A 12,199-nucleotide genomic window follows, 5' to 3' on the forward strand; every position below is an offset into this window, starting at 1 on the left:
AGGTCAAGCAGAGATCACCTCTAAGTAGGCGATAAGAGACAGAGTATAGCTGGAGTTTTCTCAGTCTGTCCATGTAGGGCATGTGTCTAAGACCTATGATCCTCTTAGTGAGGTATTTTTGTGGCCTTTACAGTTGTAAGGTGTCTAGTGAGGTACATACCAATTGGGGCATTGTATTCTAGAATAGGTCTAATCATGGACAAGTAGAGAGGGATTGACCTCTCTCTTCCTGGATGCGAAACCTTTTGTAATGAGATGTGCTACATAGAATGACTTTCTGACTACAGTGGCAATGTGGTTATCAAAGGAGAGGTTGCTGTCAACCTGTGTCCCCAGTCTATCACACCTTCGGTGTTTAGTGGGCTATGCCTATGTGGTAGTTCATGGTCACCAAATTTTTCCCATAGGGAATGACAGTGCACTTTTTGGCATTGAGCTTAAAGCCATGGTTCTGGCACCAGTCATTGGTGTCAGTGAGGCCTTTTTTGTAGAATGTCTACATCAGTTGGAGAATCAATAATGGCTCCCAGTTTGCAATAATCTGCAAACTTGGTCAGCCAGAGTCCCTGTGTGTTGGCTTGAACGTCAGAGAAGTGGATGCCAAACAGGAGAGGACCTAGGACCAATCCCTGTGGGACACCATTTGTAAACGGTCTGTAGTCAGATTTGGAGTCTGCTACTTTCACAGTGTGGGTTCCATCAGTGAGCCATTTGGCAGCCCATCTTATGACATGGGGGTTTATGCCTAGTTTAGCAAGTCTGATTCCTGAGTGAGGGATGATGTCGAAGGCCTTGGCAAGATCTAGGTAGGCGGTGACAGACTTGAAGTCTATCAGGTTGAGCAGGCATGATCTACTTTTTACAAACCCAAACTGCGTGGGGTCCAGAGTTTGGGGATTCCCTGTATCCTTATTTATAAGGTCCATGATGCGTTCCGTAGCCTTACATGTCAGACTCGTCAGGCTAATGGGACGGTAGTTCCCAGGGTCTAGTTGCTCCCCCTTTGTGGAGTGGGATAACCATAGCAGTGCGCCATTTGGTAGGAACAAAGCCTAAAATGAGACTAAACAGGGTACTCTGGTATGGTGCCAGTTCACTTTGTAATTCATGTAGAACACAGCCAGGGATATTATCAGGTCCCATGAAAGCTGTATTCTTGGCTTTGGACAGTGTGGTTTTTACCTGTGTAGTTGTGATAATAGGGGCTTGGCATTCCTCGGGTATTGTTATAGGCCCTTTAGGGGGTGAAAAGGGGGTAAAGTTCGCACTGAACCTGTCCTGCAGTATGTTGGCAATATCAGTTGGCTCTGTATATGTATTGCCATTGTGCTGTAACTGTGAGCAGATCTGAGTATTGCCATGTAGATTCTTGACATAACTATAGAATGCCTTGTGGTTGTCTAGAATCCGCAGCAATTTTTTCATAGCTAGCTTTAGAGGATTTGATGCTGAATCTCAGTTTTTTGCTGAGCTTGACAAGGGAGTTTTTCCTGTCTTGGGACTTGCCCTTTTCTGCAACAGTTTTTTCCTTCTCTTGTAGAGTTTGTTTATGGTGGTGGGACCACCAGATTGGCTTCCTTTTTTTTTTTTTTTTTTTTTTGAGGAAAGTGTCTTGGTTCTGTTTGGTATGGCCCATTCCATGCACTTGTGTATGTGCTCATACAATGCATTGGTGCATGATTCAGTCATGCACCTATTTTCCATTTCCATGGGTGTCGTGAAGTTAGCCACCTCTAAGTCCAAAATTGGCTTTGGAGAAGGTTTTTTTTACAGTGGTTTCTTTTACGGGAGGGGGGGATGGGAGTGGGATGTGGATGGTGATTAGCTTGTGGTCAGATCTGACCAGGGAGAAGTTGATTACTGGTGTAGAGCAAAGGTCACCCATGTTAGTAATGACCAGGTCAAGGATGTTTCTACCCCTGGTTGGGGGTAAGAATTAGTTGGTCCAGGGCGTTGGAATTAATGAATTCCAGAAAACGTTGAGCAAGTGTGTTGGTACATGAGTAATTTTCCCAATTAATGGAGGGGTAGTTAGTCTCCCAGTATAAGGGTATTGGGTTGTACCTTCAAGGCAGTTAGCCTAGTATTTACCTATGAACCCATGGTACCACACAGGCATCTCATAAGCTTGTGGATCCGTCCCAAAGGTTCAATCGGACAAAAACACACAACGTCCAGTAAACGTGTTTGCTAGCCTTAATACTGGAACCATGTTGTCTTATGTTTTGTGTGGTTCAATATTGTTCCCTCCATCCCCACTCCTAAATTGTCCTTTTAAAGGCTTGTCAAATGGTTGGACCTGACCAAGGGCCTATGTTCTTCAACAGCCTGGTTGTTGCTATTCATGTTATTGCCATCTATCTTTTTAGTCCACCATGTTTGACAGGTCTGTGTATATTGATTATCAGATAAATCTTACGTTTATAATCAGGCAAACTTGATTTAAGGTATTCTGGGGAACAGAGGGAATTCTGGGTAGGGTAGGAGTCAGATCCATGGATCTAAAGCTTCTGAAAAGCACAGAGGTTTCATAGTTTAGTACTAGGCTATCTGCCCTGGGGCATTTGTAAGCCTAGCCATAGTGATGTGGCTTTTGCCACCCCATGAAATGGTACCAAAATGCACAGAATAGATTTAGAATACTGTGCCTCTGTCTAGTAGTGACACAGTGAAGGGACCTTTATATAATAGAATTAGTTTACTGTACCCCTGTCTAGTAGTGACACAGATGTGACCCCTGGGGTAAACGTACGATCTCCCATCCACTCATCAAGATTTCTCTTGAAGAGAGTCAGTGAAGGGGCTCTGCCTAACATGAACTGGGATCTTGTTCCAGAGCATGGGAAGCCTCTGGGTTATGAATCTATCCCTCCAGCATGTCCTATTCATACTTGTGCCGAGGTTTAAGTCTTTAGCTCTCGTGGTTCTGATGGATTTGGATTTTTTGAGGTGGAGCATGTCCATCAGTTCCTGATTGGACATGGCCTTGTACGTCAGGCAGAGATCACCTCTGAGCAGGCGGTATGCTACTGAATAGAGCAGGCGGTATGCTACTGAATAGAGCTGGAGTTTCTTTAGTCTGGCAGAATGAGACATATGTTGGAGACCCTTGATCCTCTTGACGAGGTACTTTTGTGGTCTCTCCAGCTGTTGCAAATGCCGGGTGAGGTACATACCAAATGGGGCATTGTACTCGATCATGGGTCTGATGAGGGAGGAGTATAGGGGTAACAATGACATCCTTGGATCTGGATGTGAATCCCTTCATGATAAGGTGTGCAAGGTAGAATGTCTTTCTAACCACTTTGACAACGTGGGTGTCAAATGAGAGGTCGTTGTCGACTTGGGTCCCTAGGTCTCTGATTACTTTTTCCGTACTCAGTGGGTTACTGCCTATGTGATAATTTGTGGGTACTTTGTTTTTCCCAAAGGGGATGACTATAAATTTTTTGGCATTTAGTTTAAGGCCATGACTCCGGCACCAGTTGTCCGTTTCTGTGAGGCCTTTTTGTAGGATGTATGTGTTCGCTGGTGTATCAACTATGGCGCCTAGTTTGCAGTCATCTGCGAACTTTGTCAGCCACAACCCTCCCATGTTTGCTTTAACATCTGAGAAATAAATGCCGAACAAGAGGGGTCCCAGGACAGATCCCTGTGGGACACCACTTGTGACTGGCTTTGAGTCTGACATTGCTCCAGCAATTTTAACTTTATGGGTTCTGTCCTTTAGCCAGTTTGCAACCCATCTAGTGACATAAGAGTTTACATTTAAGCTGTTGAGCTTATCTATGATGCCTGAGTGGGGTATTGTGTCGAAGGCCTTAGCCAAGTCCAGGTAGGCTGTATGGACTGCTTTGCCCTCATCAATGGCTCTAGTGACTGTTTGAAAAAGTCAACCAGGTTCAAAAGGCAGGATCTGCCCTTTACAAAGCCGAACTGGGTGGGGTCAAGTGTCTGTAGGTCCCCAATGTCTCTGTTTATGAGTTTCATAATGATTCTTTCCATAGCTTTGCAGACCAGGCTGGTTAAGCTTATGGGGCGGTAGTTCCCAGGGTCTGTAGAGGTACCCCCTTTGTGGAGTGGGACCACTGTTGCTGTATGCCAGTGTTCAGGTACATATCCTGTAGTAAGGCTAAGGTTAAATAGCATTTTTATGTGCGGGTTTAGCTCCTCTTGGAGTTCACGTAGCACGCAACCCGGGATACAGTCAGGTCCCATTGATGCTGTGTTTTTAGCTTTGCTGAGGGCGGCTCTCACCTGGACACCTGAGATGACAGAGAGATGACATTCAGCTAGGATGAGTATTTCTTCTTTTGGGGGTGAGGGAGGGGAGAAATTTGCACTGAACCTGTCAGCCAGAATGTTGGCAATATCTGTGGGTTGTGTATTTTTTGTTGTGAACTAACTCTGAGCATAGCTGAGGGTTTCCGCCCAGGTTTCTAACATAGCTGAATAAGGCTTTGTGGTTATCTTTAGTGTCCGTAGCGATTTTTCTCTCAAAGTTGGCCTTGGATGTTTTTATGAGAACGTAGTTTTCTGCTAGTGTTGATCAGAGATGTCTTCCCTTTATGGGATTTTGCTCTGTCGTGCAGTAGCTTCCTTCTTTTGTTATACAATTTGTTAATGGCTGAGGTCCACCAGACAGGACGCTTGCCTTTGGTGGAGAGGGACTTGGATTTATTTGGGATTGCATGATCCATGCATTCTTGGAGATGTCCATAGAAAGCATTTGTGAAGGATTCAGCATTGTGGGATGTGGTATCCACTGGCCCAGTGGGCTTAAAGGATACCATCTCAGTCTTAAAAGAGTGAAGTCTGCTTTTGAGAAGTTTTTCACTGTGGTCTTTTTTGCTGGGGGTGGAGGTGGGCTATGTATATCCAGAGTGATTAGTTTGTGGTCAGATCTCACTAGTGTGGGGTATACCTCTGGTGTGGAGCATTTTGTCCCCATGTTTGTGATGATCAGGTCTAGTACATTATCTCCCCTAGTGGGAGAGGTGACTAGTTGTTCCAGTGCATTAGAATTTATGAATTCCAGGAACATTTGGGCTAGGGTGTTAGGGCTAGAATAATGTACCCAATCTATGTTAGGGTAGTTGAAGTCTCCCAGTATGATGGTATTTTGTGATACATTCATATCCTTCAATGTCTTCAGAAAGGCTGAGTGTGGTTCCTGAGATTGGGAGGGTGGTCTGTAACATGCTACCAGTTGTATAGCAGTTTTGCCTATGGTTAGTTGCACCTGTATGGTCTCCGATGCTTCATGTGTTGCTACTAAGCTGGAGGTGTGGGTGTCCTTGATGAATATGGACACTCCCCCTCCCTTTGTGGTTCGTCCCGGGTTTTGGGGCCAAAAAGCATGATACGAGGTATAGCCTGGTAGCGCTGGGGTGCTCTCAGGAGCCTTGAACCAGGTTTCAATTACTGCACAGACGTCTATGTTCTCCATACTGAGGAGTGCATCGAGTGCCTGCATCTTGAGATTTAGACTTCTGGCATTGAGCAGCATTACCCTTAGTTTTTTTCCGTTCTTGTTTTCTAAGGAGGTGGGTTTGTCTTTTGAGCCTTGCCTAAAAAAGGCACTATGGGGGGTGGCAAGAGCCTTAGCCAATATCCGGAAGCCCAGTGGTGACAGGTGCAAGCTGTCCCTTGCGAAGCAGCGTGGCTTGTCCAACATGTCACCCCAGGCAGACAAGACATTGGATCCCCTTAGAATGACACCAGTACTTGAGCCAATTATTAAAGCTGATCATCTTGTCTTTGTATTGTGGTATCATTCTTGGTGAGGGCAAGATGCTGCTCAGGGTCATACCAGCCTGGGCTACATAATCAGAGAGCTCCTCTCTTTTTTCATGTAGTCCAGGGAGGTACGTCTCAGGTCATTCACGCCAGCATGGACAATGACGGAGTCATATTTGTACTTGCTTTGGAGTGACCTAAGTGCGTGTGTTATGTGGCGGATCCTAGCTCCTGTTAGGCAGCTCACAGTCACCCTCTCCTTGTTCGGCCTGGTAAGCGGGACATCAGTGTGTCTGACTAGAGTCACCTATTACTAGTGCATCAGGCATGGTGTTTGGCCTTAAGGGCTGTGATTGATTGACACACTGATTTATTGAAGTATGTGTTGCATGTGTTTTGTTTTGAGGTGGTGGATTTTTGGATGTGTGCTTTGGGAGCCTCTGTTGTTTTGGTAAGTTTTTTATTAGAGCCTCCGAGTATGTCTTTGTGTTTTTATGTATTCGGTTTGCAGTTGTGGTAGGTCTATGTGGAACTGGGTTTGTTGTGTGTGGTTACCATCTCCTCCTGTCTGGTCATGCCAGCCCTGAGTTGAGAGAGTTCAGCCTCCAGTTTGGTTATATAGTTGCATCTCTCACATGTATTTGTTGGGAGGAGGAGAGGGTTGTCTGTGTAGATGAGACAATTGTAGCATTGTCTCAAGATACCCAGATTAACCAGCTGAACTGGAGATGATGCCAGTAATCTACCACTCGACATGCTAGAACAGTATAAGGGAGTGCTGTGCCTTTAAGGGAATTGGATATTCACAGGGGTGGTAGGTGGATGTAGTGCTTACTTAGTATGAGAGTGCTTACTTAGAGAAGTTTTGAGAACAAGTGCTAGGCTTATAATATAGTGAGTAGTCTGATTTATACTAAGAGTAGAGCTTCCTTAAGGGAAAATTTGAAGAGCAGACTTGGTGGAGCTAGAAGAAGTTTAACCGCCGCTGCGCTATGCGCACAATCGCGCAAAGCCGCGCAAATGCGGATTTTAAACAGGGAACTTCAAAAGAGCTAGAAATGGTCCAAAACAACCAATTACTACAGCTCTTGTGCCGAGGTCACTTCTTACAGGGGCAGGTAGGCTGCTCAAGGCTCCCCACTGGTGAGCAAAGAAACTTCCTTCTGTCCAAGTAAGGTAATGGACAACACAGGAACTACACCATAGCCCAGAATACAGCAAAGCCTGTAAACTGGTCTAAACTAGTCGAGGAGAGGTGGGAAAACAAGGATTATTTTTTTGTTTTTTTTGTTTTGTTTTTAGATAGAAATGCACAGAAAATGCAGAAACAGTAATAAATCAGTTACACAGGCTAGCACACTTTAGTGGGCATCCTCAACAGTTAAATTAAACAAACAAACTTTCGATCAAATTCGACTAAAATGTAACTTTAAGTGTAGATATTAAATAATGCAGCAAACAGCTAAAAAAACAGTTTAAGCTTGTTTAGGGTAAGCTAGAGAAGGTATTTCAAGTAAAAAACAGCAAAGATACTTAAATCCAGAAAGTAGTCGCTTTTCTGAGTTCTCTGTAGTTAGGACCACTCTGCAGGACCACGAGGAGCTTGTTTGAGTAGTATAGCCAGAAAAAAAACGCCCAGAGGCGGATTTTAAACGGGGAACTTCAAAAGAGGTTGGATCCGATAACCAAAAGGTTGATCCAGATGAAAACCAAGACAGCACGGATCTAGTGTTATGGTAAGCACATAACTTTTTGCTTTGGTTAACCTTTTAGTTGCAACTTGTTTGGTACACTTTTTTTCTTTGTTGTCTTTACCACAAGTAGCTAATGTTTTTGAATGTGTTTTGGTGAGAAGTAGTACTGTAATAGAAGTGAAACTTTTTCTTGCTTCCTAGTCTGTACTATGTCTAGTTTTGGCTGCTGCTTTACAACTGAAATGTCAAGGCAGGTGAGCAGATTTCTGGATTACAGCAAAGATGTCTGTTCTTGCTGCTGAGCAGGATTTGGAAATGGGCCTTAGGAGTTTTTGCAGGAAGCTTGGGAGGGAAGTAGAGTAGACATGGGGTCAGTTCTGTCTTTTGTGGTGGGGGGTAGAGAACATAACTGCAGCAGCAGAGATGCTTGCGAGATGTAGGGGTATAGAGGTGAAATGCACCAGAGAAACATTCCTGCACATGAATGTAATCATTCCATAGAGAAAGGTGGTAAATGTAGAAAAAAATATTCACTTAATGCCAGTGTATAATCGCCTTTGTTCAGCTATTGCTAGTTGACTGAAAGTTGAGGGCTGTTGCTCTTTAACTCTGCCTGGGAGCTCTCACCTGCAAGTGGAGTCAGTCTTCCATCCTGCATGGGAACACTCACCTGCAAGTGGAGTCTGTCTTCTAAGCCATTTATGCTTCCACTGAAAGTGTGGAAAGGGAGCACAAAACTGTAATGGGAGTTCCAGAAGGAGTGAGCCTTAGGAGACCAGAAATCTGGAGGTGTAAGGGTCTGTTTGTGAATGCATGTCTTGTTTGGAAAAAAAGTTAGAGCATGTTTTAACCATGTTTTTTTATTTACTTTTTTTTGTTTTTTTATTTTAGGGAGCTCCAACCCCTAAGAAAATAGAGTACCCTTTGAAGGCTCATCAGAAGGTTGCAATCATGCGAAATATTGAAAAGATGCTGGGGGAAGCCTTGGGAAACCCACAGGAGGTAATGCATCTTTTTTGGAGTATATACTAATTGTACATTATCCCATCCATCTACTTCAAATGTTGACATATTCACTGATAGGCTGATGGATAAATCAAATTGACCTCTCTTCCAAGTGCTTGAGCTTCTTCCCTACTCCCATAATATACCTGTTCCTCCCTCTTCCTCAGATTTCATTTGCCACTTCAGCAGTTTGGATAATCTTGTTTATCCAGCTTCCTTTCACCCTTTGTTATAGTTCTCCCTTTTTCTCTTTTTTGAGTATTAAAAAAAAAACTCTTTCCCGTGACTAAGTACAACAGGCCTAGTCATTTTTGTCCGTCCTTTTTTCTTCTGAAACTTGGCTTTTTTTTTTTTACAATAGAAATTGTATTGGTCAGTATTATGTTGTGCTTGCTTTTGTTGTAGTTTTGGCTTTTACTGTTGTGATTCTTCTATCTTCTGTGTTTTGTAGACATGTTATGGATAAGGGCATCAGAAAGAGTGCTTGCTGTGGGCATAGTATTCCACCTCAGGATACCTATGTTTTCTTTCTGGTATGCCTGGGACAGGAGAATCTTCAGACCACCTGTGAAATCTGCAAGGGCTTTGGCCCCTATACTGCCCAAGAGAGAGGGAAAAAGTAATCTTTAGGAACCTTCTTCCTGTTTCCTCAGACTCATGGAAAACGAGAGAGAAGTAGAGAAAGTGAAAAGACACAGAAAAGAAATAAAAAGTTTGAGGACTCTCAACCTCTATATCTTCTTTCCTACAAAAAAATTCCCATCTTGACCATTTACTGGTGGCCTCCAATCTGACTGCTGCATTGCCGTCTCTGTCCCTGGTGTCTCACTGCATTGTGCACTGAGCCAGTTGTACATTCTCTCTCCCCAGAAGGATGGCCAACAGCCACTCTCCTAAGATGGAGCTTTCTAAGTTTCATCCGTACCAGCCTCCCTTTACATCAACTTTGTGATTTATTAGGTTAGTCTGGAGCACCACTGATTTTGACTAGGAAATAATGAGAGCTTTTGTAAAGGTTGAAATTGATATTGGCATGATCCTACCCCTATGATATCTAAGATGGATTTGTTTGTCCTCAGAGATGCTGCTTCCTCAGTGCAAGTTTCAGTGTCTGGTTTTAGAGCCATTGTCTTTTCTGAAACCTCTTACATCAGCACCAGCAGGGTCAGATCCCTTTGTGCCAGTTCTGAAATGTCTAACTTAACCCCGATTGCGTCAGAGTTGATGGAATCTCCGTAGCAAATTTTCACTAGGTCTTTGACGCCAACCTGTCCTGTTACCATTTTCAGTGTCTGGGTCATTGGCATTTGAGGCGTCTATTCCAGTCTCAATGTTGGAGTCCTTGAGTCCTTTGGTGTCTGTGCTTCTATCCTTGATACTATTGATCTACAACTGTTTCAGAAGTGACAGCATGCTATCTTTGAGGTCTCCAGTGCTAGCAGATTTGTTGTCTGTTTTCAGATTATTTTAAAGAATCATGACCTGTCCTTGTGTGCAGGCAGGGAAATGCTCCAGTGATGTCCGCTCCATCCCTTGGGCACTCCTCCAGTCTATGGACTTCTTGATCCTTATCCTTCCAATAGACAGGACAGGTGTGAAGGCCTTAAACTGTCAGTGAAGACTGTCATGACTGTTTAGGTGCTTCAGTAGATTCCTCTCCAGAACTAGCACATGTGCAAAGAGGGGGCACATGGACTCTCCCACAGAGTGTCTCACAATGAATGCCAACCTCTGTGATGAGTAAGGGTCTTCATAATCCCCCCAGTCCTTCATAGGATGGCAGATTTGGTAAAGTAGTGGAATTAATGCAGCAGAGGGATTCTTGATCTTCCAAAACCCCACTCCCCAGATGAGGTTCTTTTTGAAGCCTTCAGATCTGCCCCATCTGCTTACCTGCCATGTAATGATTTTGATGGTGAGAGCTTGTTGTGGTAGAGCATGCCATTGCAAACCAGACAAAATTCTGTCTGCCCCAATGACAGACAGCAGTGGAGTAAAGGCCCTTGGGGTTGACTACATTGTTGTAGTAGCCACCAAGAAGTAAATGTTGAAAGTCCAGTGTTCCATCCTCCCAAAAAGGAGACTTGGATGGTGGATCATTTAAGATAGTGACCATATGCTTTGGGTATGTTTTCCCTTAGGCAGCTTAATTATTGGATGCATTTGACAAAATTCCAGAGAGATCTTGAATTGGATTCTTTGAGGAAGCTAGACACTCAGTTTGCCACCTGCGGACCTCCTTCATGAGGCTATTGTATAATGCAGCCAATGGAGCAGTTAGGGTAGTAGCTATGGGCATTACTATGAGGTGTCATGTTTGACTCCAGTAGTATAATTTTGTAGACATCCTTAAGTCCCTTTCTGTTTGGTCTCAATGTCAAGGAAAAGCTTCTGAAGAGCAAGCAAACAGGATGATAAGGTGCTATCTTGTGAGTACACTGAGAACCCATGAAGATCCTTCTCTAGTAATCGGAAAGGGTCCAAAGTACTCTGGTTCGTAAAATTTCAGTTTGCAACAGTGGCAGAAGACACCCCTTTATCAGTCTACCCCAGGGTTAGAGGAGATCCATGCAGCAGGGATACAGGGGTCCTTTCTCCAGGAAGCAAACTCTGTATCCCTGAAGAGTTGCCATACTGCTGCTTTCTGGAGACTGTCTGTCTTCACTCATATGCAAGGATGGCCATCACACATGACAGCTGGATGAAGAGCATAATCTCCCAAGGTTGTCATTCGCATGTGTATACTATGCTAATGACCACTAGGACCTTTATAAGCCTAGCCGTGCAACCCATATGTATACCACAAGTTATTGTAAAAGGTGTATGATAGCATCTGGCTATCAGAGACTTCCGTGCCAGACCTGGTGTGAATTTTAAAGTTTACCATCCACTGGTCCAGGTTGCACTTGAAGAGTGTTATGAAAGGGCTCTGCTTCACTTGGATGAGAAGTCTATTCCAGAGAATAGGAATTCTCTGAGATACGTACGTGTCCCTCCAGCATGTCCTTAGATAAAGTTAGAGTCTTTAGATCTCGTACTGGGTATGCATAAGGTCTATCAGAGTGGAATGCAAGGATGTTTTGTATGCCTGGCATAGGTCACCTGTCAGCAGTGTGTAGAAAACGATGTAGAAATTGGGCTTTGAGGTGTATAAGGATATTTGCACCCTGTATTCTTTTTGCGAGTACCTCATGTGGATGTTCAGTTGAATGTGCCTGGTCAGGTACATACCAAAGGGGGGGTGTAATACTCAATGATTGGTCTAATGAGGGCTGAATACAGTGGCATGATGACTTCCCTGGACCTAGATGTTATGCACTTATTTGAGTGATATAGAATGATCTTTTTACTACCTTAGACACATATTGGTCAAAGGCCAGGGAACTATCTATGTGCATCCCCCAAATACTTGACTACTGAGTTTACTCTTATGGGTGTTTTATCGATGAGGAAATGTTCATCGTGCATACAGCTGCAGTAATAACATATGGGTTCTCTGCCGTCAGGCGGTCCCTCGGTCGGCCGAATTCCAAAGTCTTGGTCCGGCGTCTGTTATTGTCGCTTCTTTTCCTGACATCAGTGAGGCAGGAGTATATAAGACACAGCTGACGCCATTTTCTCCGTCTTTTTTGCCGCACGGTGCCCAAAGCAGACGCAGTTCGCAAGTGCCGGTCGGCCACCTCCTGAATTTACGAAAAATTTGGAAACCGAAGTCTTCATTAAAGCTAAGTACCCCGCTGGGGAAACTTTTCTTGCCTCAG

At 44.1% G+C, this 12,199-nt stretch overlaps 1 protein-coding gene across 1 annotated transcript in view; it reads left to right on the forward strand.

Moving 5' to 3' along the window:
- HIF1AN (hypoxia inducible factor 1 subunit alpha inhibitor) overlaps window positions 1–12,199 on the forward strand; it is a 1,008,741-nt gene that overhangs the window by 889,590 nt on the left and 106,952 nt on the right. Inside the window, exon 6 of the mRNA XM_044056484.1 lies at window positions 8,325–8,435. Within this exon, the coding sequence (XP_043912419.1) occupies window positions 8,325–8,435 (111 nt within the window). The remainder of the gene's footprint in view (window positions 1–8,324; window positions 8,436–12,199) is intronic.

This window comes from Protopterus annectens, chromosome 14.part0, assembly GCF_019279795.1.
Source record: "Protopterus annectens isolate FY-2018-M chromosome 14.part0, PAN1.0, whole genome shotgun sequence".
Taxonomy (NCBI): Eukaryota; Metazoa; Chordata; order Ceratodontiformes; family Protopteridae; genus Protopterus; species Protopterus annectens.